Raw genomic sequence first — 26067 nt, 5'->3', positions numbered from 1 at the left:
CTCAAATTAAGGGTAAATACACTTAATTTAAGACATTTCTACTTATTTTTAGATCCTTTTTCCAGTAAATTAATTAGGCAAAAAAACAACAAGCTGCTGTTCAGAAAATGCTCTTTATTAAGATAACATGAAGAAGATTTCTAAGCATATTTTCAATGTCAGGTGTTTTAAGCTTATTTTCTATTATTGATGTATGCGCTTTCTAAATCCTAATAACACCTGCCAGTTATGTGTTGAGTCTATTTATTCATTTTTTCTCAAGCAGTTTATCTAATAAAGGCCAGATTTGGAATTGAAATGAGAGTGGTTTATTCTTAACAGAGACCTCTGTCACTGTGCATTTGCATTGTCCTCGATTTAAGAACACTGTATTTTATTTTGATATGCCTGGAGCCATTGCCGTCTCCTATTTTTAAAAAAACGAGTGCTGTAATGATGTGATGATGTGACCTTGGTGATGTATAAAATGCTCTTTTAACTGTTATTCTGGGCTAACTTTCTGAAGAAGCGATACCAGTGTTCAGCACTGCCATGTGTAACCTGAGCCTTTTCTCTGGTATGAGTAAAATATGTCAAATCTGTTGTTATGAAGCTAAGGCGGAAATTCAACAAAAGAAACTCTGATTACTTCCATTCAATCTGAGGCTGATCCGCCTCCGATGCAGCCAACCTGCTTCAAGCCACTTTCCTCGATGCCCAATCATCTTCCAGCACTTTACTTAAAGCCACTCCAAATCATCTCTAGGCCTGCTCTTCAACAAGCGCAAGATCCATTGCTCCTATGTCGGACTTTGATTAAGACAACCCACCTCCATCCCCTTCTCCACCATTGTAGTAAGCTCATCCGACTCCTCCTCGATGCTCCTTCAACCTCACCTCCAGTGTGTACTCCCTCCAGACTTTCATGGAGTTCCCTGTCACTTTAAACGGTCCGGCAGAAGACCGCCACGTTGAGCCTGGTTCTGCCAGAGATTTCTTCCCAAAGGGGAGTTTTTTCTCTCCACAGTCGCTTCATGCTTGCTCTTCATGGACAGTTTACGCAAACTTTGTTCATTCAGTGACATCTAACTCAAGCATCACCCTGTATACCAGCCTCTATGGATTAACCAAACTTCATCTATCTAAACTCCACCACCAGTTTCAGGCCCGGGGGGAATATCCTTATTCTCATACATCAGTTTATCTGCATTAAAGTATAAATCAGCGTTTATGTTTCCTGCCGAGGCCTGAGCGCCAAAGTTCAAACTATCATATCAATAAACTCTTCTAATTGCATCTTTCTCTCTCTGTGAGTTTTTCAGATTGAATTGTCTCATAGTAATTCAATACATAAATCGTATAAAGTGTTATTTAAAGTTTTTTTTTAAGTGATCTCTTCTCAAGAAAGAATCGCGGACAGAAAGCTTAAAGATGTAAACGCAGAGCTTTCCTTTATGCAGGTTTTCATTAAATCTTAAATTTTACCTGGTTTTCCTGATCCGTTCTCACCATTAAATCTGGATCAGTGGTTATTATGAGGTAGGTTGTCCTTTTTTCCCCTCAGCTATGATTTGCAATGTTTGTTGTAATGTTTTGCTCAATGAGAAAAATAGTTATTGATGTTAAATGAAATAAAGTTTCCCTCCATAAATAAAATGGGAACATTTTCTATAAGATAAATCTAAAGATTTGCTCTGAAGATCAACATTAAAAGACAGCAGATGTTTCTCTACCAAAAAAAAAAAAAAAATGACTGCTGAATTTCTCTATCATTAACCCTTTAGCCCTAATGGAGGTTGTGTCCAGCTAAAAGATCACTCACAGTCTAACATGAACTAAAGCAAGTGAAAGATTGAAAGAGAGCAAAAGAGGGTCAGTGAAAAAAAAATCAAGACAGATTAGGGTCAATTAGAGGGAGAAACATGCTGGAGAAAAGCCTTGGAAAAACTTAAAATGCTAAAATAGACACTTTCTTTGTACCTTTAAATCATTTAGGGACAAAAAAACAAATCTTTTAAACTTTATGTAATTCCTGCTGAAAATGGAGCAGCACATCTTGAACAGTAAAAAACAGCAAATATTCCCCCTCAGAAGTTCCTGGTGCTCATGAGCAGCGCCTGGTAAATAGAAACTGGTTTGTTGGGAGTTAGGAAAAGCAAAGGCAGTATAAGACATGACCAAATAAACAACAGTAGCAGGAAGGACAAATAGAGAGAGATGCAGAGCAGAGTCATGACACAGTGAGGTTTGACTTAGCTCCATTGGCTGTTTCATGGCAGGGGAAGGTCCGATTCTCTTTCTATTTATGTTTCTTTTATCATCAGTCTTATTTTTTCACCATGAGAATTATATCAGTAAGCTTTGCAAAAATATTTCTTACATCATCATTGGAAAAAAAAACACTGCAGCAGAAATTCGCTGGGTTTTAACAGACCAATGTTGCTTGTTTTATTGGGGAGAGTTAATGGACAGAAACTAAAATATGTACAATAAAAAGGTGGCCAAAAGAATGCAATCATGACCCTTGAAGCTTTCCACATGTTGTCCGGTTACTATCATAAACTTCTATTTAGTCCGTTATATTGGATCTTATGAGACAGGGAGCAACAAAAAAATAACTACCGTATAATGCTTCCTTTTCCTTGAATACTCGTAAATTTAACCAAGTGCAAGCACTGTCACCAATTAATCACCTATCAAATAGAGTCCATCCATGGGTTGGCTAATCTCAGAATGGACCCAGCACTTCTGTGAAGGCCTTGGAGGTTTGTTGGAGCTAGGCTTGTCCCGATCCGATCCACGTATCGGATCGGGACGCCGATATTGGCAAAAAAATGCGTATCGGCAAAGCATGTAAAATGCCGATCCAGACTGCCGATCCAGTTAAAAAAAAAAAATCCGGTCCGTATTTTCCAGTTTCGCCGATTGAAACGATCCATTCCACTATTTTGCGCCAGTGTTTCCCTGTTTTGCATTTTTATTAAAACTTACAGTAATACTTGCACCTTTAACTGTTTACGGTTTTACTGTTCACTGTGCAATATTAGATTGCTATTCATAATTTTGTCCAGTTTGTGTTTATCTCTTAATAAACAGGTAAGTTTGTTGTTACCAATCATTGTGTTTTATTCAATCTCACCTAATTTAGCTGGCTAGATGTTATCAAGAGTACTAAAACCCTTTTCAACATGGGTCTTACAAGTAAGGCTAAATACTTTAACTTAAACTTAAATACATGCTCGGATAGGCTGGTATTGGCCAGTATCGGTATCGGATCGGAAGTCCAAAAACAATATCGGTATCGGATCGGAAGTGCAAAAACCTGGATCGGGACATCTCTAGTTGGAGCATAATGTAGTCAAAGAGACCGAGCAGACAAGCTAGGGAGAAAGATGTGTGCAAGGTTAAAGCAGAAATAGCTTAAAAAATAATATTTCATAGAAAACTGTTTAGTCCTTCAGATAAAAGCAGAAACTAATATGCATGACTTTAAAACTGAACTGACATGCTGGGGAGTAACAGTATTAATCAGTAATGAGTTGTGTAGTGACTTTGAAAAAGCTGCAAAGATCCACAGCTCTGCTGCAACAATCTATAGACAAGACCAACAGTTCCAAAGGAAAATCAGGGCATTCTATAAAGGAGTGGCTGTACTGCGTAGCTGAAAGAAAATTATAAGAAATTCTTTTTGCATTTTGCCTCAAACCAGGTTGGGGACTTAAACAACATACTGTATGGGTCCTCCCAATGTAGCCCCTTCAGGCTTGAGGTATTTTGCAGCAACAGGGTTTGTACAGGAATGATTAACTCTAATTTAATGAGTTTTAATGCTCTTTTAATGCTCTTAGAAAAATTTTAATGCCATCAACGAATACGCATTATTCTCATATATACACAGCAAATTCCTTCATCTTTTCCATTGGCAGGCTGCAATGGCTCAATTTCCAGCCACTTTTGTTGAAATTAGCATTTTCCCATTCTCTTGCCTTTTCTCTGCAGCAAGCTTCTTTTCCGAACATACGGCTTTACGATCAACCGGAAGCAGTTCCACGCACATATATCGCAATATATTTCAAATATATATATTGTTTAATAAATTGTTTTTATAAACTTTTTTTTCTAAATAAAACATTTTAAATGCCAAAATCTTAACATTTAATGAATTTTAATGCCAAATCAGGCCTTAATTAAAAAAATTATTATTTAATGACTTTTAATGATTTTTAATGACCCTGAGCAAAACCGATGTACAAAGTTGGTATAGATCAGTGACCATGCAATCATTTTAGCACATATTTAATTCAGTTTAATGATCACATCTATGGAGTTTAACAATTCATATTTGATCAATTATTTTACTAAATTTAGAGAGAATTAGCCTCCCTAGTATTCAATTAGAAATCTATTAGTACAATGTACTCAGCAAAAGGTACATCTAAACGTTTTCTTAGCCAATTGAGATAAATAGACATATACAAATACACTTTTTTTCTAAAAACTGTGTTACCTTTACCTTTCAATTTACACTTATAACATACTTTGTAGTTGGCTGTAATATAAAATCCCTCAATAAATTAAAACATACCTCTATGGTAATATAAAGACCAATGTCCATGCATGTGCCTTTCACAATGTAAAACAACAAACTTGCCTTTTCAACAAACACTAGAGGCGGTCTCAACACAGAGCCACAGTCACGGCATTCGGCCACCAAATGCTTTCCATCTACAGATGCAGTTCAAGAGACCTGCCCTCCCTCTTTCTTTTTTCCACTTGGTTTTTACTAAAGCAAAACACCAACCTAAACCTGTCTCCAGTCAGTTAAAGCCTGTTAATGGGGAGTGCAGAGCATATAAACCGTCCTCGGCTTGTTGTCAGGAAATCCCAGGCGTTTGACCCCAAGACCAAAATGAGCAGGAATTCATGTTGAGCAACCTTGGCTTTTAATTCTCACCACAAAAACACAGAGGAATAAGTAACCGGACAGAAGCAGACAGTCTGGAGCGGTTATTGCTGCTGGAGGGAATATATTTGATGCACAAAATGGAAATAAAGAGTCTTTACAAGAGAGTTTACATAACTTTTTCACCAAATTAGTTTTTTGTTTTTTTCCTGGTATGAATTTAGTTTGAAAAATATGTAAGTACAAACAATTCAGCAAAGAAAAGTCTAGTTTAGGGAGACACTAAAGCCAACAAAAATTAAGACACATGCCAAATGTTCCTTAACAGAGATTTTATTTTACTTTAATGATTCGTCCGGCTGACCTTCAGGTTTGAAACATTTCAAAATAAGGGTTGTGTTTGTAAGTAGAATGTTGCATAAAGTATCAGGAGTCTAAGAAACTGAAAAACCAACAGAAACGAGTGCAAATAGAAGGAACGGCTGAAGTCTGCCAGTCCAGAGACCAGCCTGGTCTATGAGCCAACAGAACAAATTGCACCGATATACAGTATTGCTGTACTGCCATTTGTAAGAGATTTGTAGAAATGCAGTCCATGCAAGATCTCAACTATTAACCGAAGGATTTAGTGAGACTCAGGGGTCAGCCCTGCTGGGTTTGGTCTCAGAAAAGGCAGATAAAACAGGTATATATATATATATATCCAGTATATGTATATATCCATATACTGTAGGCAGCTCATCGAAGAGACTGCCACACATAGCAGGATATCTCGAAATAAGCAAGACATTTTTATGCGTTTGTGCCTTTCAGTCACACATAAACTGAGTTATACATCCCTTAAAACGGCCGATCCTAAAAACTCCAGCCAAGCAACACTCTGGCTTTGTGCCTGCATGTTTACGTGAAAAAACTGATATTAATGGCCGGCGCATCACGATTTGCGACTAATATTGCTATCATGTGTCACACTTGTGCGATGATTGTTAATATAAAAATAAATCAGTGGCTTTATTCTATAGGTCTGTGTGGATGAATAGCTTTTTAAAGTTCCTCTCATCTGTATCGTATAATGTTTAAAAACGGTGTAGAGGAGATTTTTTTTTTCAAATATCCTCTAACTCATCTAGAAAACTTAAAACAAGAACATGTACATGTGACAGCTTTGGATTATCTTTTGTAAGGAGAAAATCCCTGCATGCCTGACTAAATAAACTGCTGTCAAACAGAAGACACTAGAGCCTCTTTCCCACAGGAATTTCAAGCACAGTTCGACCCGCTAACAATCGGCATTTGGTTCCCTTCCCATAGGCAAAAGAAGCTGGGTCTGTCCCAATGCGACAGAAATCAGGAAAGTAAACAATGGAGAGCAACATGGAAAGAGGCAGGGTGTAGTCATTATTTTTTATTGTTTCTCTCTTTTGTCCCTCTGAATCCCACTTAGCAGTGTTGAGCCATGTTTATCGAATGTAAGCAGAGTTGTTTTGGCTTGTAAAATTAGACGCAACTGGCGCTATGTGTTGACGTCCCTACGCTGCACTCAATGGTATTGCGTAAAGCAGCAGGTCTGATGTTCCCACATTATCCCAATCAGAAGCAAGGTGTTTCAAGGCGTTTTTAACCAGGGTCCTTGCTGAGTCTTTTGACCTGAGTCAACACGGGTCATTGAGCTGTTTTCACCTCCAGTGGTAAAGGGGTATATGAGCCATTAAAGACTTTATATCTCTTTACACCTTACACCTTAGCCAGAATTTTTTTATCAGCAGAATCGGCATCTCAGAAATGGAAGCAATAAGACAACATTTTACATTACTACAGGTTGATTTATTCTTAGAAACCAGGTTTTCTGCGTGCATGTCGCAGTGAATGCAAATATGCCCCTGCCGCCGACACTCTTGTGCACCTCTCCAAAATTGTAGGTGACTGCAGACAGTGTCGCAGACAGGAGGCATTTAATTGGTCAAATCTATATCTGTTCTACTCATGCGTATTTCCTGTTTGGTACTTTACCAGCTTGTTTTGTTTGTATGACCACTATTGTGGAAAACGCCTCGTAAAGATGGACTAGTAAGTGGAGCGAGGTGCTTGAGAATGCTGGGACCCTTTTTCCCCCTCATGTCCCTCCGTTGTCGCACAAACTTGCCCCTACTTTTTCACCTCCTCGGCCGTATCTAGACCCACAGCTACTTCGTGATTGACCCTCCTGCGTGGTCGCATGGAATAACAGCGCAGACCACGCTTCAATATTGGGCATAAATCAAAAGTATCTGCGACAAGCTCAGTGCGACACACTGCTGCGGGGAGTATAACCAGCCTTTACTACTTTACAATGCTTTTTTGTATTATTTCTATGAAACTTCACTTTTACCCTAAGCAAACTCAGTTATCAGTATTTCAGTCTTTTCTGTTACTTTGGTCTAAATACTTGGTTCTCTTTTTTTTTAATTGACACGTTCAAATATCGTCTTTCTTACTTTATTTCATTACTAATAAAAAGGGTAAAATGTGCTGTTAAAGTTGTAGGAGATCACTAGTATGGCGTTTTAGGAATCTATTTTTATTATTTCTGCATTTCCATCCGTTATCTTTCAGATCCTTATAGGTGGGATATTCAAACGAAAACATGTGGCGGTGCTCTTATCTGCAAAGCTTGTATCTGTGTAGTATACGACTGTGTAAGCCAGCATTAGTGTGACAGTACAAAGCGCCTTGTGCTGCAAAGTGTTTAGAGCTGTGATAACTTGTGACATGTGGATATGGGCCACATTCCTTTACTAAAATGTATACCCTTTGGGTTGTTTGTTTTGACAACACTAAAAAATACAGGTGTTTATTAGGAGATAAAGAGTTGAAGCAGATCAACAGGATAAGATTATTAGATCAACTCATTTTTTTCTCTTAAGGTCTTCATTCAAGTCAGTTGATCGCTCACAAATAGGACTTTGTAGCCAGATTCAATGAGTGTCCTGGGAGACAAACAGTCCATCCACAGTATGACGGATGGACTGTTGTGCTGGGTCAAGTCAACGCTTAATGCTGCCACGCGTCTCCTCAAGAGATCCAGAGGGATTCATTAACTTGAAATTGTAAATATTTTGCTCTCTAGTATCATTGGCAAAGACTCATTTGGCTGTAATAACAACATTCCCGTCAACAGTCCATATCCTGAGAAAATATAAGTATCTAAGCATCTCTTTTTATTTCCAAATCACACACATTCATCAGGGATTCAGTGAAACACAATCTAACCAAAGGAAAATACCAGTGACCTAAAAGCCTCCACTAATTATTTCATACAAAATCTTTCAAGGGTCTTTCTGACAAATCTTACTTCAATATCAGCACCAGCTTTTTTTTTATATCAAAAGTGATTATTTTTATGTATTCATGTCAATTAACACTTTTTCCTTTAACAAACTGTCTTTTACTTTTTTACATGAATGAGCTTGACTTCCAGATGATGATCTATTTCAATTAGCTGCTATGCAGTAGGAACCCGACTAAATCATGAGAGACAGCAAAAATGCTAAAGAGCTGCATAAGCAGGCATCTGCAAAGTGATCAGTTTCAGCAACAGCGGTGCAACAGTGATGAGAATGTACTGAAATAATTAACATTTTTGTGTAATTTTCTTTGAAAAAAAAGGTAGGAATTTTATCAGAGCCTTAAAACAAACAAAGCCCTTATTACAAAGTGCTTTTTTGTTCTATTTTAATCTCTTTATTGAATTCCTCCATGGTTCCCGGCTGTGCTTATCTCTCCCTTACTTTTTTCTTTTTTTTGTCTTCATTCATCTCTTGCAGAACAAGCCTTGGCTGAACCTTGCTAACGAAGTCCAGAGCTCCTGTCATTCTGTGCTGCTGCAGAAGAGGCTGATAAGTCAGAAAGTGTGACAGGAGGAAAACATGTTGCTCTTCTGCAGCCCTCTCACTCTGTTTACCCACTTCCTCATTCCTCTGCTGATCCCATGTGATGCAGATATCAAGGGCTAGTGTTTGGTGTTCAGAGGAAAACAAGAACGTCTGATCTGGCCAGTTAGAGCCAAAATATGCGGGAACTGGGGTCATCGCTCGTTTCTTTCTGCTGGGATTCCAGTCGTGTTTTGTGGAAGAGGCTGTTTCCCTTGGCTGTCGAGAGATTCATAAACAGCACCGCTGTGCGGTGTGGGGATTTAGAGGGCGTTTCCATCTGAACCCTTCAGTCAGACATGATAACAATCCATTGACAGGCTTATAGTTTAGACTAACTATTTCAGATGTGCAAAAGACTCTAAAATATCCCAATAAAAGACTAAAAGTCATAAAGTTAAGTAAAACAGCAACAACTATAAAATAGGATGATGCCACAGGGACAATCCAGGTTTGGAACACTTTAGAGTAATTTCAACATTTTTATTTGAACGTTCCCAAATTAACTTTGTTTACCAAACACTGCTCAAATTCTGTTAGCAACATACAAAATTCATTAACACCTTTTTAATTGTGTGATCCTGCAAATGCAAATGATTTTGGAGCCACTTTAGACATGTGTGTGGTCATAAACTCTTTATTTAAAAAACATATATGGATGATTTGGATCAGTTCAATAAAGTGTCTTTCAGCATCTATAGAGACGCATACATCAACACTGGCTGGAGCTGACTCTCCCATCCCAGGGGATCTGCTATACAGTAGGATAGATTTGGAAAAAAACGTCAGAGGAAGTATCACTGTGTCCTTCCTTCCTGACTCCATCTGAGCCAACTCTAAAGCCTGAAATTAATGTAACCATTAAGACAGATTAATAAGCTAAACGCTTCAGTTTGGGAAACATCTGGTGTGAATTAAAAGGTGAATGACCCAGATGCCCTTTTATTTCTATCTTCCTGTGCTCTCTGTATTTTCATACACAAAAGTTGAGTTTCAGTTTCCTAAAGTGAAATATTTATAAGCTAAAATCACATAAACAAAAAAAAAAAAAAAAAAAAAAAAAGAACCGGCTGTTCAAACTGAGAAATATAATCTGTTACTGATCTTATTGCTGTGCTTGAAACCTTTTAGGAGAGGATAATTAAATTTCATTACCCCCACCACCACCCCTAACTACTTTGACTAATAGACGAAGGCTGAATCCATCGGTTAGTCTCTGTAAACACAAACACACAGAGATCAGCCACTGGATCTGTTAGCTGTTCCGTTCTTTAAACTAACACTTAGTTTTTATCCTTGGTAGTTTCTCTGATTGTTGATTCAAAATAACACATTAATTAATCAGACAGTAACAACACAAAGGCAAATGTGGACAAAAAGGTATAAACAGACCTCAAATCCCGTGAAAACTTTACTTGATACCAAATGTCTTAACTTTATTCCTTGAATTATGAAAAGTGAAGCAGTTAAGTTACTTTCAAGTCATTTTTGCTGACAATGCATTTCTGGATTTCCTACTAATAAGCTAAAAAAACTGAAAGACAAGAAAAGAAAATACTCCGTGATCATTATTATTAACTAATAATTATTAACTATTGAATGTCTGCGATTATCAACATTATCTAAAAACTCTAATACACTCACCGGCCACTTTATTAGGTACCCCATGCTAGTAACGGGTTAGACCCCCTTTTGTCTTCAGAACTGCCTCAATTCTTCGTGGCATAGAGTCAACAAGGTGCTGGAAGCATTCCTCAGGGAGTTTGGTCCATATTGACATGATGGCATCACACAGTTGCCGCAGATTTGTCGGCTGCACATCCATGATGCGAATCTCCCGTTCCACCACATCCCAAAGATGCTCTATTGGATTGAGATCTGGTGACTGTGGAGGCCATTTGAGTATAGTGAACTCATTGTCATGTTCAAGAAACCAGTCTGAGACGATTCCAGCTTTATGACATGGCGCATTATCCTGCTGAAAGTAGCCATCAGAAGTTGGGTACATTGTTGTCATAAAGGGATGGACATGGTCAGCAACAATACTCAGGTAGGCTGTGGCGTTGCAACGATGCTCAATTGGTACCAAGGGGCCCAAAGAGTGCCAAGAAAATATTCCCCACACCATGACACCACCACCACCAGCCTGAACCGTTGATACAAGGCAGGATGGATCCATGCTTTATTGTTGTAGACACCAAATTCTGACCCTACCATCTGAATGTCGCAGCAGAAATCGAGACTCATCAGACCAGGCAACGTTTTTCCAATCTTCTATTGTCCAATTTCGATGAGCTTGTGCAAATTGTAGCCTCAGTTTCCTGTTCTTAGCTGAAAGGAGTGGCACCCGGTGTGGTCTTCTGCTGCTGTAGCCCATCTGTCTCAAAGTTCGACGTACTGTGCGTTCCGAGATGCTCTTCTGCCCACCTTGGTTGTAACGGGTTGTTATTTCAGTCACTGTTGCCCTTCTATCAGCTCGAACCAGTCTGGCCATTCTCCTCTGACCTCTGGCATCAACAAGGCATTTCCGCCCATAGAACTGCCGCTCACTGGATGTTTTTTCTTTTTCGGACCATTCTCTGTAAACCCTAGAGATGGTTGTGCGTGAAAATCCCAGTAGATCAGCAGTTTCTGAAATACTCAGACCAGCCCTTCTGGCACCAACAATCATGCCACGTTCAAAGTCACTCAAATCACCTTTCTTCCCCATACTGATGCTCGGTTTGAACTGCAGGAGATTGTCTTGACCATGTCTACATGCCTAAATGCACTGAGTTGCCGCCATGTGATTGGCTGCTTAGAAATTAAGTGTTAACAAGCAGTTGGACAGGTGTACCTAATAAAGAGGCCGGTGAGTGTATATAGCTCTATTGTCAGCTCATGCAGTCCACTGGATCTCCTCATAAAGTTCAGCATACCGTCTCACTAACCAGAAGTCTACAGACTGACCAACTTCATCTATCTCCACTCCACCACCAGTTTCAGGCCTGGGGGGGAAGCAGCCCTGTTCTTTACTCCTGTTCATTCATATCTATCAAAATTCAGTGCTATGTTTCCTGCCGAGGTCTCAGTGCCAAAGACAAAGTAATTGTATCAATAAATTTCTTCTAATGTCCTTTCTCTTCATGTGAGTTTTTCAGATTGAAATGGGGAATAATATGTTTAGACTCCAGGAGACATCTCATTCTTATGAAACGAGTGCAATACAGGGTGTCTGAGTGGTTGGCATAATATGACATCATAAGAACATCCACAAAATCCATCTTGAAGATAACACTTTGGTTGTTTGCTAGGTTGGACCCATTTAACATGGATGTGCTTGATGTCCCATCTGCAGGAACAGCACAGGAACTCCCGACCTGAAGTACATTAAAGAAAATAGGCTACAGGCTCATAGATGCATCAGTGCTGAGCTACTGAGGTGTCAGTCTGATCATCAAACGATGTTTTAATCATTAGGGGTCCAATAAAAAGACTTTTTTAAAGATTTTTTTGTAAAAACACAAAAAATGTCTCTTTAAAGAAGATATTTTGACACCAATTTAGACAAGATGTCAGAATTAGAGATAATAAAATGTGAATAAGACCACTAACTAAACTTTTACCTTAATTTAGTAAAAGCTGATATTTTGCTCACAAGATAATTTTTATGGTTTATACTTTAACTCTTTCTGCATTAATAACCTAAAGATTTACGCTCAATTTCTCAATGAAATATAACAAAATATGCGAACGTTAGTTTGTTTTAAAATGTCTAATAATAAACTATATACATAGCATACTATACTTTATTTTGACTGCCTTTTATATGAAATAATGTGTGGAGACCTTAAAACTCCCCAAAAAATTGGCACAATAAATAACCAGTAGGAAGGAGCACAGCCCTTAAAGCCAGAGCACTCTGGCAATACATGAAACAGAGACTTTGCTTCATAAATGGCTCCATGTGAAATGTAAGTGGGAAGTGAGGCAATAAAAAGTTTGAAAATGACAGCAGGCTTTTTAATGCCTCTAGAAAGCAAAGAAGTTATTGTCTAAGTTATGATTTAAAGGAGGAAGCTGAGTGTCGGGGAACAGAATGAGAGGATTGCTGCTGGGAATCAGGGAGCCAAAGGTGAGCAGAGGCGGTGAGGTCTAATATATAAAGAAAAAACCCAAACATGAGCATATTGTTTCTCCAGACCTCTCAGCACATTACCGGATTTGTTCAACATAATCTGTTCTCTGGACACCTCATAGAGATTCAGGCAGACAGGCTGCTTATTTAACATCCACTCTCAGCAGTAATATAAGGCCTAATGTTACTGACTTAAGGTCAAATAAGTTTGATCAACTGATTCTTTTCCTCCAGACACATAAAAAAACCCATCATATTCTACATTAGATCATGTAAAAGGTGTAAGGGGCCTTCTCTGTAGCTCCAGCAAGAGGGTTCATATATAAAAACCTGTGATAAATATAACAATCCTTAGTGTTTAGATTTCTAGTGCTGTGTACCTCTTGGTTTTTAAAATTTTTTCCTGCAAAAGTCACAAACTTTGATGTATTTTATTAGGATTTTGTGTTTTAGGTCAAAGCAAAGTTACAGAATTATGGAGAGAAAGGAATAAAGTGCTGTCCAAAGCTTTGTCTATTAATACAGTACTGTTTAATCTTTCCTCTGGAAATGGAAAATATTGAATAAAAAAAAAAAGCACGTGAGTGAAGGTGTTTTCTGTTCAGATTAAAAAGCATTTGAACTTCAACAATTTTTCTGTTTCTATTCCAAAAAAGTGTAATAATCTGCCAATGCAGAAAGACAATATCTTTTGGTAAGACATCTTAGAATCATGATTTCTTTTTCCTCTCAAAACAAGAATATTCTGCTTTTTGAGTAGATGTGGTGAAAAGACAATTAATAATCTAGAGGGACCACTCTTGCTTAGTAAATAAATCTTAAAACACGATCAAAGAGACATTTTGGCTAGATCTAAGATCAAGCTGTATGCCATTTCTCATCAGTGCCACAGAAACTTATCAGAATTGATGTGAAGATGAATGAAGGTAAATTCTGGACAATCCTGGGAAAAATGAGCTGAGGTTCAGCTAATAATGGAAGCCTACACAGTAAAAATCACAATGTCACTTTAACACCTACAGAGTTGAAAATAACTGTTTCAGTAAAATTTTGTTTAATCTACTCTATAACCAGTATGAATTTAGAAGTTGATTTTAGTCATTTTACTGTCAAAAGTTAAGACCTCTGAGAGACTGGCCGGTAATCAACACTGTATAGAGTAAAAGTTACACTGCTTGGTTGTCTAATTTTTCACTGAATATTAACTCCAACACCAGAGCAGATTTACACTCAGTATAGTTGTAAATACTCTATTTAGAGTAAAATAGGTTACTATGGATTTTTAATACCCAATTTTTTACTGTGCATTCATATGTCACAATGGCCTAGTCAAAGTTCAGGCTTAAATCTAATTAAAAATCTCTAATCAATCGGCACAGGGCCTCTTTATTCACTCTGAAGGACCTTGAACTACTTTGCAATTACCTTTAGAAAAGACACTTCGAAGCACAGATGCTTCTCTGAGCCTCAGTGAAATTGAATGCAAATTCACTTTTTAGATTTTAAAATATTAGGAAACAATTTTAAAGCTATGAACAAAAACTACACCTTTTTTTATTAGTGGATTTATCAAACAAAATCCAAACAAAATACATCAATATTTGTGGTTGAACTGTTACAAAATGAGAAGAAGCTGCAGTTTTGTAAATACTTTGGTAAATATTTATACACTAGCATAGCTAAGTAGGCTTAACAAAAGAAATACGGAGACATACTTTAAGGATTAAGATCAGAAATGATCCTTTTTTTCCTTTATCTGTTCTCTCTAAGAGCTAAAAATCAAATAAAAGAAATATGAATTGTTGGTACAGTATGAATGACTCCAGTAATGTTGCAGCCACAGACTGGGAAAATCACCCACCTGTACATTCGTGCTTCAGTCCCTTGCCGTAGTATCCTTTCTCACAGATGCAGTCGTACTGTCCGGTGTGAGTCCCACACTTACAGCTGGCCATCACGTCACAACAGTCCTTGCCCTCATCACACAGGGAGGAGCAGCGGGAAAGGTCCTCCTGGATGTAGCTCCCTGTAGGTAGGTCTGCCGAAGAAAACAAGCATTCATTTTGAGATAATTAGGGCTTATCGTATCATCATTCAGTCAGACAAAACAAAACGAAAACCAGCTGGCAATTTTCGTTTGAAAAAAACAACATTTTATTCTTATAATAGAAAACCATTTTACTGGCAAACATGCTGTGAAATTGCTTTATTATTATTAAGAAAAATATTATTGAATTTATCTAAATTACAGTTCCTGACAGGAAATAACCTCACTCTGAAGTCTAATTAGGCATGATTCAACCTCAGCAATACCCATATGTTGTAAAGGTTTTTTTTTTTTTTTTTCTCAGAACAGGGCATATTTTTCCCTATTAAAAAAAGTAAAAGTTGCTCCAAAGCAAATAGTTATCAGTCAAAGTTTTGGAAAATTAACAAGAGCTGCCTTTGCACTGTGGGCAGCTATATTAAGACGGTAATTTGGATTTTCACCTGGGCCAAAACTGTGATCTTTGCTTGTCCAAAAGCAAGAAAAAAATCCAAAATCTGAAGGAAAGTGTACTTGGAGTAAGATAAAAGTCGTCTGCTAATGCAGCAATAGACAATTTCGTAGAGATTATAGTGTAACAATGGACAATGAAAATTGACTCTTATAACAAGACAAATTATCCAACACTTCTAATATCCAGGTCCTTTCTATTGTAAGTAGGAACCAAATAATTTGCAGCGTACTAAAATAAAAATGCAAACCTATTGATAAAAAACCCCGAAAAACACTAAAAAATAAAAAAATAAAATAAAATGCAGAAATGCTCACACAGTAACAGTTTTTTTTAGATATTTTACAAATAATTAACCCTTTAAAGCCCGATCCAAGAATAAAACGAAACAGAAAATTACTTTTTTTTGGTTCGAATTCCTTATTTGCCCTTTTAACAAAATATGTAAAAAGAAAAAACAGAAATACATTTTTGATATTAATAATTTATTACTATGTGATAAGTCAAGATACATTTTTGTGTAGTCTTCTACTGGCTGTTATCAGGTATATCTGATTGTGTACAATAGGATCTTGAGCAAAGTTTTTACCATTAAATTATGCAAAAGGTGTCAGACGCAAAACATTTCAGAAATCGTATGTATCAAATATGATACATTTGGCATTACAGGGTTAAAATTAAAAGCTGCTTAAAATAAGGATGTCTATGAACTCTGATTTCTCCCAACCTTCATCGTTCTTCTATCCCAAGCTTCCCTAATGGGTTTCCATCTGGAATTTCACTGTATGTAGACACATACTCCAACCTGCAAGCGCATGTGCATGATTTACCGTTCTGTCCAAGCCTTGTAAGGCCTCAGCTGGGCTGTTTAATAGTGATAGCATGGGCCTTAAAACCCATGTAGAAACTCATTTCTAACCGCATCCAGGAAGTCCTTTCCAACTGTGAGAAATGGATTTTCTTTTTGATGAATGAAAATGAGCTCTGAGGGCCACGGGCAAAACTAAACAGAGGAAAATATCTGCAATATATATATGTTGTCAAACTGTGGATGAAATAGTATCCATCCCTTTTAAATAAGGACTGAATGTAGCCATGGTTAAAAATGAGGCACATTGAAAAAAAGGACACTACTTTAGGTCAAAAGGTGATGGGAGAATTCAGGCTTCAAAGAAACCATTAGAGAGATATCAACCTCACTTCTGTTTGTTTTGTTTAGTTTCTTTGGTGCAAAGTCCTCTAAAGCATAGACAATGGGCCCTGATAAAAGATTAAATCAATACTTTTTTGTTGCTGACAAAAGTAGACAGCAGTTTGGTTCCACTGCATTCAGTCAAAACATGTGAGATGAGATTTCCTCGCCACAATTCCCAGCAATCATATTTGGAAACATTCCTGTTAACCCCTTGAACCCTACGGACCCACCGGCGGGTCCAGCTGCTACGTGACCTCGTAATTTTACCAAACCCCCAGTATTGATGTAAAAAACTTATTTGGCACAGTTTGGTGACATTTATGGATAAATGTGCCAAACTGGCCCCTCCGCCTAAGAAATTTCTCACTAATACCATTCTAAAATAAATATGATTCATCTGATTGAGTCCAAACTTGGTATATTTTTACACAACATTTAGATTTGAAAGTCTGTACTACTTTTTTGTGCTATAAATAATATTTTGGTAGTGTTTTGCAATGTTTATTTCAAAGAAAATTTTGGCGAGGTTCAAAAAATGCAAAATATTTTGTATTTTGTCCCTAATATTTCAGGCAGGGTCAAAGCTACAATGGTGCTGACACCAGAAAACCATTCTATGACATCTTACCTTTACAGACGTACCAAAAGTTTCTTCTTAAATCTAATAGCTTTGAGGCTATAAGTTATTTACTTTTGTGTGTTTTTGTAAGGCAGAAATTTATTTATATCCCCTTAGGGTGTAAGGGGTTAAAATAGTCTTTTGTTTACACTGTGGTTCAGAAACTTAGATGGACTCAGGAATCAGGCGATGACCAGAAACGGATGATTTCCTGCTTAGAGTCTTAAAATAATTCATCTTTTCTAGACTCTTGAACACACCACATGTAAGAACAGTTGGTCTGATGGGAAAACTCTGTATTAAGGAGGTTGTTCATAAATAAATAACTAAGATATTCTTAAATGTTCATAGGTGTTTAGAGTAAAGATAGAAACCACAGAGATTTAGGTGGTTTTAAAGGATAGACACAAGGATATATCTGTAGTTCATTAAGATTATATGAGAGAGTGGGACAGACAATAGATAACATGAAGGTTTAATGCATCAAAGTTAGTCTACTTTTTAAATCTTTGCCTTTTATGGAATATGTTGAAATGTAAAACATTGCCAGTTTTTAAGTTTTTATATATATAATGCGAAACATGCTAATTTGTAAGCAAAGACGCTAAAATTAGTTTTTTATTCATTTTACATTTTACTTTAAACACTAGGAAAAACATTTGGCCGCCGGATATGGCACCACCTCTGCTACTGAGGAGGAAAAGTAGAAAATAACATCATCAATAAATTCTCTTATTTGCTCTTATACTGTAGCTGTAAAAGAAAAAATGAAAATAAGAAAGGGAAATGGATCTTGATACATAAAAATCACCTCTAACTTCCTGTTAAATTTACAATTGAACGTATTGGAAGTCCAGGGTTCGACGTTTAACTGCTAAAAGCATAAAACACTTGGGAAAACAATCAAAATCTCACAGCTCATGGTGAGGCAACCCCTTCGATCAAAGACTGGTACTTGGTAACCTGAAACAACTGAGCGGTAGGGTGGTTCTAAAATTTTCCTCAGTTAAAAAATTCATTGTTTTTGCCTTTAACAACATGACAAGTAACATTGCTTTTACAAGGCATAAAAAAATTAGAGATTGAAATTTGAATATCTCTCAAAAATAAGAAAGAATTTTTTTCTAAGGTTTCCCTACAGTATATCTTTTCATGGCAATTTCTTCTCAGAAGGGCCTTTCGGGCAGCAATTATTAGACCCTGAAGGGCTTGGTCTTTGGAAAAGACATTGCAGCAACGGAAGAGCATTTCATAATTGAAAATGGGATCCGATTTGTCTTTAAGGTGGGAAATGTGTTCACATCAAGTTGAAAACATCAGTAGTTTCTGGATCACTCTTTCCTACCCTCATGTAGAGCGTGACGAGCCAGAGCCTCAAACTCAGCAAAGTTGTGGACCAGATAGCAGTGCTGGTCTTTGGGTTGTGAGGCCATGTCATGGAGCTCCCTGATGTTACCCTGCCAGATGCCCAGGGTGAAGATCTCAACGCCTCGCTCTCTCAGAGCTGCCGCCACTGGTCGCGGGTCCCCCCCGTTCGAGTAGCCGTCAGTGATGAGAAAGATTGCCTTGGTAGCATTCCCACGGGACTGACGGAGAATTTGCTGTAAGAGAAGTATATGTTTACTGATTAAGAAGATTAAATAACTTTCTTAATGTCAAGCCAAAGTTAATTGTTCGTTTGTGAGTCTCTATTCAACTTATCTCATGTTTGCCTGTTTTTAATTTAGTTGGGTTTACTTGCAAACTACATTCTTATAGCTTTCTTATGCATCAAATGATTGACTATTATGACTAACTCTTTATTTCTCATTGTGCCAAAAGATTTTAAAAGCGATATCGCTCTCATGGGGAAAACAAAATCAACTGGCATGTTTGTCAAAGTTATGTCTTTATTAATGCAGTCCCTTACTGTCACTGTGTGTGTCAAAAGTTTTTACTGCTCGACCAGCGTCGCCCCGGCTTCAGTGACCTAACTAAATCGGATAAAAAGGAACGTCACACAAGACCACTAACAACAGCCCACATTTCTAGGGTTCCCAAAAAAAAACCTACATCAGCAACGGCAGTAAGCAAGGGAAGGATGGGAAGAGGGAATAGAAAACGAGAGCAAGCTCCTCCATTGTAATTATTTCTTCTACAGACTATGCAGCTGCTCGCCAGTGGTTTTAGACCACTGGTGAGTACTGAGTTTGCAGGCCAGGCTGCTGTACATGCCCCAGACGCCAACTAAAGTTTTTAAACTAACTTTACGATCCACCACATGCAATTAGAAAAAACATTAGTTAGGTATATAGATTTACTTTTTCTGAAGTATGAAAACAACATGACTTCCTGCTGGCATTACTCAAGAGAGCAAGCCAGAGGGTTTTAGGTTGCATTCAGCCTGTTTCCAGTGATATTAAGATGACATGTAGAGAAAGAACAGAGAATAATGGAGTGAAAGAGGAAAAAAGTTCAGGCAATAAAGAAAAACAAATAGGAAGAGTAAAATGAGCCAAGATTAAGTCAGAAGGACAGAGATCCAATTAATGACATACTTAAACAGAATCAAACATGAAGGACCTTTTATTCTCCATCCAAGAAAGACACAATAGCTCCAAGTGACGGAATGCTAGAGCTGAACAGAGGGAAGACATGCAAGGGTGTGACCACAGACAGAACGAAAGAGGAGACAAGGCAGAGAAGGCTCTGGACTTTATTGTCTAACTGGCTACACTTGCAGCAGCTTTGGCAGGAGTACTATAATTAAAGAGCTTGTGAAGCAAGGAAAAAGAGAATGGAAAGAGAACAGACAAAAATCGGGGAGTTCCAGGTTGTCTGGTGCCCTGGCTGTCAGTCTGGAGATGCAGACTACACCCAACTTTAGCATGCTTCTACTGTCTTTGGTCCATTCTGTCAAACAGTAATGTTTCTGCACAAGCCGTGGTGGTTCCTGCAAAAATGCCGTTCTAGATGGGCCCAATCTGTGAAAGTGCGGTTTTGTCACTAGCCTCTGACTGATCGTGCATCCTGGCTACCTAGCCACTGGAATATCCCTTTGGCCGACTGGTCATTGCGCATGACTTTCTTCCAGGAGAGTCAGTAGTGGGACAAAATGTGGGCCAGTCTCAAAAACTCAATACCTAAAATCAGTGAAGAAGTTGTTCAGGTACAGTTTATTTGATACACCTTTTTGAATAGCCACCCTGGGCATCTTCTCCATACACAAATCCGTCACTGTGCATAAGCACTAATAAAAAAATTGGTTTGAATTCCTCAGCAAGCTCAACTGTTATTTTATTGCTTCACCATCTTTCATTAGGTGTTTCCTGAAAAGAGCTGTTGGGTCATAGCGGTTTCTGTGTTAGCCTTGAGCCAGTGGCTGCCACAAGAGACTGTGGAGATGATACCCAACAGAGCGTACCCACTAATAATAGCCTCCCAAACAGCCTTGGCATATTTCAGGTCAGAGTATTAACATAAAGGTGGCCACAGATGCCACTTGTCTGGAATGGACTGCCCTTTACAAGAGCACTCAGACTAATCCTTATTATTCATAGAATAAAAGGCAGAGTGGAAAATCATTAATGCTGCAAAAAGTGAAGGTTAAGAGGGAAAACTCATTTTGCATATCCTGTGGCTTAACCTGTTCTCCTGTTTTTTTTAATTTTTTTTAAAGGTTAAAACGTAGAACCTGTAGTTTTTGTAATCAACGCTTATGTTACAAAAAAAGTGATTCACCGCCTCAAAAAGTATTTATATCCCTTAAATTGTCTACAACATGGTATTATGTAACTGTTAACAGAATCCATTGGAACCAATGCCCTTTCAATATCGTCACAATAGCAGGTATAATCCAGTAATTTAATCCTACTATTTCTTTGAAGGTCTTAAAAGTTAAGGCTAAAATATAAACAATACCCCAATCTTTAAGAAACTCATGGATGGGATCAAAATAGTAAGAGAGTGAGACACAACAAACCAACCGAGAAATGCCTTCATGTCTAACCAAAGGCCCATAGAAACTACTGGGGAGCTGCAGAGATCAACAGTTCCAACAGGAGAATCCCTTCACAGCACAACTCACAGTCATGTTCTCTACAAAAAAAAAAAAAAATGTTGGTTTTATTTCTGACAGAATGAAAAGAAAAAAGTAACTGATGAAAGAGGTCAGTGAGATATCCCATTTTCATTTACCACAAGGCCCGTAGAGGACACAGCAAACACGTAGAAGAACACGGTGAGTCCAAAACTGAACTTTTAAGTCTTTAGATCAAAGTAAAGGACCTAAATCCAACCCAAGACTCTGAAACAAGAGTTGAAAGCTGACATACACTCTCCCTCTGAAGTTGACCTGTTCTGCAAAGGACAAGCATCACTAAACTCAGTCTGTAGATGCACAAAGCTAACGGTGAGATATGCAGAGAAAAGACTTCAAGGGGTAACTGCAGCAAAACAAGGTTCTAGAAAGTTTGGCCAGATGGGCTGAATACAAATTGAATTGCTATACTCTCATTTACAAAAAAAAAAAAAAAACTACAAATATGCATTGCTTTCTGTTGGCCTGTCACATTAGATTACATGGATCAAATATATAGAGAGGGATTTAGGAATACCTCTGAAAGGGATTGTGATAATTATAAAGTTCTCCTAACAGTCTAGACAACAAATAATCAGAAAAGTTACAGAGGAAGCTGGTTAACCTATCCATCTTAACTCTCCACAAGGGTTTGACACACCCTAAAAACCTAATTCATCATCAGTTTAAATTCAAAGATGCCATAATCGATGTCAGGATGGTATAGGTCTAAGTGGCTTAGTGCCAATGACGTCTATCAAAGAAGTGATGACAGCAAAGGGACCAGCAGACCAGGAGGAAGTACTGGTAACCGGATTCTCCTGTGTTCCAAAACGCCCTCACACTCTGGCAGGAAGCAACTGAGAGATGAGCTGACCATATGTCGAGGCCGGAATTTCTCCAATATGCAGCATATTGAAAAAATCAGTGTCTGCAACAAAAAGTGAAATACGTTCATATACATTTGGTCAGCTCGCAAAATACCAGAACTGGTTTGGTGGCACGCTTCTTACTTAGTTTTTATCAGAAAATTGATTCCTTCTCATTCAGATGTCTAAAATAAGTGGGAATTAAAAGGGATATATTTATATGGCATCTAGTAAATCATCTTCTGATGCTCTTCCCACAACGTTTAATTAAATTATAGTTTATTTACAAAATGAATTACATTTTCAACTTACCCAATTCTAAATAATACATATATAAAATTCAAGATGATGGTGATAAAAAGAAAACAAAGGAAAGAAAGAGCATCTCTGTGTTTTTTTAAGTAAATGACACTCATGTGGATATCAGATGATATATCTAAAATGATGGACCTCATCTTGTTTTCTTCTTGGCTCTGCATCAGAATAATTATTGTGTCATGGTTGAAAAAGTCCCTGCATTCAGCAACCACAGAAGGAAAAGACAGATTTAATTTGAAAGGGGGTTTCCGTCGTATTTCTCTCAAGGTATAAATTTCAGATGTCAACAACAGTTTTAAGATCCTTCAACAGCATTGCCACAGAAAATTTCTGGCCGACTCCATCAGGCTAATATTTAAATGTATGCTTAAAGAAAGGAAGTCTGTTAGATGTAAAGGGTTTTGATTTATAACCATCCGTCACACTAAACAAGACATTTGTTTAAACCTCTTTCACTTTATTGGATCAAACATTGCTTCTAGTAACTTAGTGTCTGAGAGAAACTGTGTTTTTTTTATACAACTTGCAGATTAAAAAATTATTTTTAATTTTGCAAAGATGTTTATTCTGACTGGAAGTGATATAAACTTTTTGTCATGAGGAACAAGAAATCCCAACTAATATTTGACTGAGAATGGGTGGTGTCAGCAAGCTACAATTTAGAGAAAGCCAGACTTGGAGCTTTCTGTAAAAGAAGAGAACCAAAAGAGGACATGCAAAACACTGGCCAGCAATAATTTTATTTAGTTGAATGATAAAGTTTTATATTTTCTCATTTAGAGGCTAATCACAGGGAACATATTGCAGAGGCCTGAGTTGCAGGGATGCAACTCTTTTGCAACAATAATAAGCTTGTAGCCACTACCTCTGAGACTGACAGACACTTATAATACTTGTCAAGATCGTCACCCGAGACTCCTCTACAAGACTAATATCCAGTGACCACAGCTCCAACACCGTGCCAAAAATCACTCAGATAGCCAAAATTCAATTAATCAAAAACACACGTAGCGGCCCCAAATTTTGCATTGCTAATGAAAGCCAACAACACTGAATCAGCAGAAGTCATTAGCAAAACTCTGATCATATATTTGCAGCTGACCACTTAAAATCCTCTAGGGGTTAAGAAAAAAATTGATCTGAGCTCAAATCGCGTTTCTAACATTTAAAGATTCAGAATTGATTCTCATTTTCTTTAACAACGATTTTTTTTGTGGGTGCGGATGTGCCTTATCAGGCATCGTTTGGCGAAACCAATGAGCAGCGTGAGCTATGCACAAGCATGCAAACATTAGCCTAGCAGGCTACAAAGTGGTGTGTAGTGTTGTGTCAGCTACTGTGTTTGTTGCCGCAAATAATGGAGGACGAAGAAAAAGAAATTCAACCGCCTCCGCGGTCTTTAAAAGCAACCATTTGGAAACACTTTGGATTTTACCTTCAACCCGGATAAGAAAGGGCTTGACATGACTCATGCGATTTGCAGAAATTGCAACGGCAAAGTTAAGTATTTCAGGAGTACTTCAAATCCCCGTTTTCATCTCGAAAGACATCACTCAAAGTTGTTGGTAGAATTTACTTTTCGGTGTTTACATTATTGCAATAGGTAAATAAAACATTAACAATTATAAAGTCTTTATAAATGTGATCTTCCTTCATGCCAGCAGACATGAACAGATCCTGAGAATCGGTTTGGATTTAAAAGCATTGGAAAAAAATCGAATTGTGACCCACAAGAATCGATTCTAAATCGAACCGTGGGAATCCCAAAGTTTCACAGCCCTAAAATCCTCCTAAAAATCGATCCTGCCTTTGCTGTTGTTTGATGTTTTTATCAAAAAAAAAAAAGTTTGCTTCTGAAATATATCCAACCGGTAGCTTATAATTCTTCTCTCCCTATTATTGTACTACACTACACCCGTATTTCAACATTGTACCTGTGTATAAATGACGAAGAGCTCTGCTACTGTCGCTTGTGATTCACTGGGGCTTCTGTCCATCTCATATTGGTGCATGTCATTGAATTCTGTAGAAATCAACTTTTCCAAAACTGTATGAAGTTCCTTGATTTGATTGTCCATCCTCATGCATTTTTTCTACTTTGCTTTGTATATACATGTATAGTGTATAATTAGTGTTTAAATAAAGAGTGCTGAAATAAATACATTTCAAATTTCTGCAAATGTACCTAACTGTTCCACAATGGCACAGTAGGAGTTCATTAAGATTTACCCATATTACTTCTCAAGTACTTGTAGGATGGACACCAACCCGCTGCATAGATAACCAAGATGTTCTATTTGCAGTTTATTATGCTAATGTTCATTATGCTTATGTAGGAAAAGTACATTTTTGTATGTAAACATCTGTTTGTTTTTTATTAAGTGGAAGTTATTTTTTTGGCCATTTAAATATAACTCACTCAGATCGACAATAATATACTTGGGAATTTTGTCTTCCTTTTCACCCTCAAGGATCTTTATGTCAGCTGATAACAAGATTGGCAGTTTCAGCAGTGTAAAATTAGAGAAAGGTCATATAAAGTATGAGTATGCCTTTTTTGGAAAATAGACCTGCAGGTCTAAGAGCTTAGAAACATCTGAATGATGATACAACATTTTTGATATGATAACATTTTTAGGGTTTGCTATGAGTTGACCATAGTTTTATTTTTATGAAGAATGTGTCTTTGTATGATAAGCTCAATAAGCTCCACATCAGCCCGTTAAACAGAGCTCTATTTCAGGAGTAAATGTTGAAACATGGTTGAAAATCAATATCTGACTTTAATTTTTTTTTCCTCCAGATTCCAGTTATTTCTGTGACCATCTTGGTCAATTTTGTCCATGTGTATTTACCAAGCAACACTTTGACAAAAATCACTCTAAATGCACAGCTACCAACATCACAAACATGTTTGAAGATGATATAACAAGATGTTTGCTTGACTGTGCAGAATTGATAATCTCTGCAACCTACAGAGTTAACATTCAGGAGAACGTTGAAGAAATATATTTTTCTTCTCATTTAATGTAATTATGCTACAAGTTCCACATTGTTTCCACAAATATGAAAAGGTCTCATTCGGGCATGTAAAGTTCAAGAAATTACAGAAGTTCCTTTATAAAATGCTTGACATTTTCCTTCTGTGGAAACCAAACAAATTGATGGGGTTTATTCATTGTTTTAGTGAGCAGGCCTTTAGTCTTCAAGAATGGCTAAAAAATGCAGATTTCCACCACAATACACTCACCAACGTTATCATTATGTCTGAGAGCCCTTTCCTTTTTTAGTCTCTGTTAAATTTAGTAAGATCCAACTTTCACCTTAAAATAAACTTATCAAATGATGATCTCTTGCAAGGCAGATGTTGATGTGATTAGAAATTCAAACGCAGGCGTCTCATTGAATTTGGCAGAAGAAAATATAAATGTTATGACACCTTGAGGGGCTAATGATGAAGGCAGGGAGACCAGCTGTTAGTCACAGGCTCCTACATGCAGAATCAAGACTCTACATTAGTCCCATGCTGAGGACGTCCTATCAGCTGTTTCTCTGCCTTTAATCACAGTTCATTGACTATTCATTTATTATAATACATTAGAAA

At 37.5% G+C, this 26067-nt stretch overlaps 1 protein-coding gene across 1 annotated transcript in view; it reads right to left on the bottom strand.

The window, feature by feature from the left end:
- The window catches only part of svep1 (sushi, von Willebrand factor type A, EGF and pentraxin domain containing 1), a 138892-nt gene that overhangs the window by 76615 nt on the left and 36210 nt on the right, over window positions 1–26067 (bottom strand). Inside the window, 2 exon segments of the mRNA XM_038270314.1 lie at window positions 14769–14945; window positions 18565–18820. Coding sequence (XP_038126242.1) covers window positions 14769–14945; window positions 18565–18820 — 433 coding nt within the window.

The sequence above is a fragment of the Cyprinodon tularosa genome, unplaced genomic scaffold (assembly GCF_016077235.1).
Source record: "Cyprinodon tularosa strain WSP-4 unplaced genomic scaffold, ASM1607723v1 ctg76, whole genome shotgun sequence".
NCBI lineage: Eukaryota > Metazoa > Chordata > Actinopteri > Cyprinodontiformes > Cyprinodontidae > Cyprinodon > Cyprinodon tularosa.
This window is presented reverse-complemented; position numbering and strand designations above follow the sequence as displayed.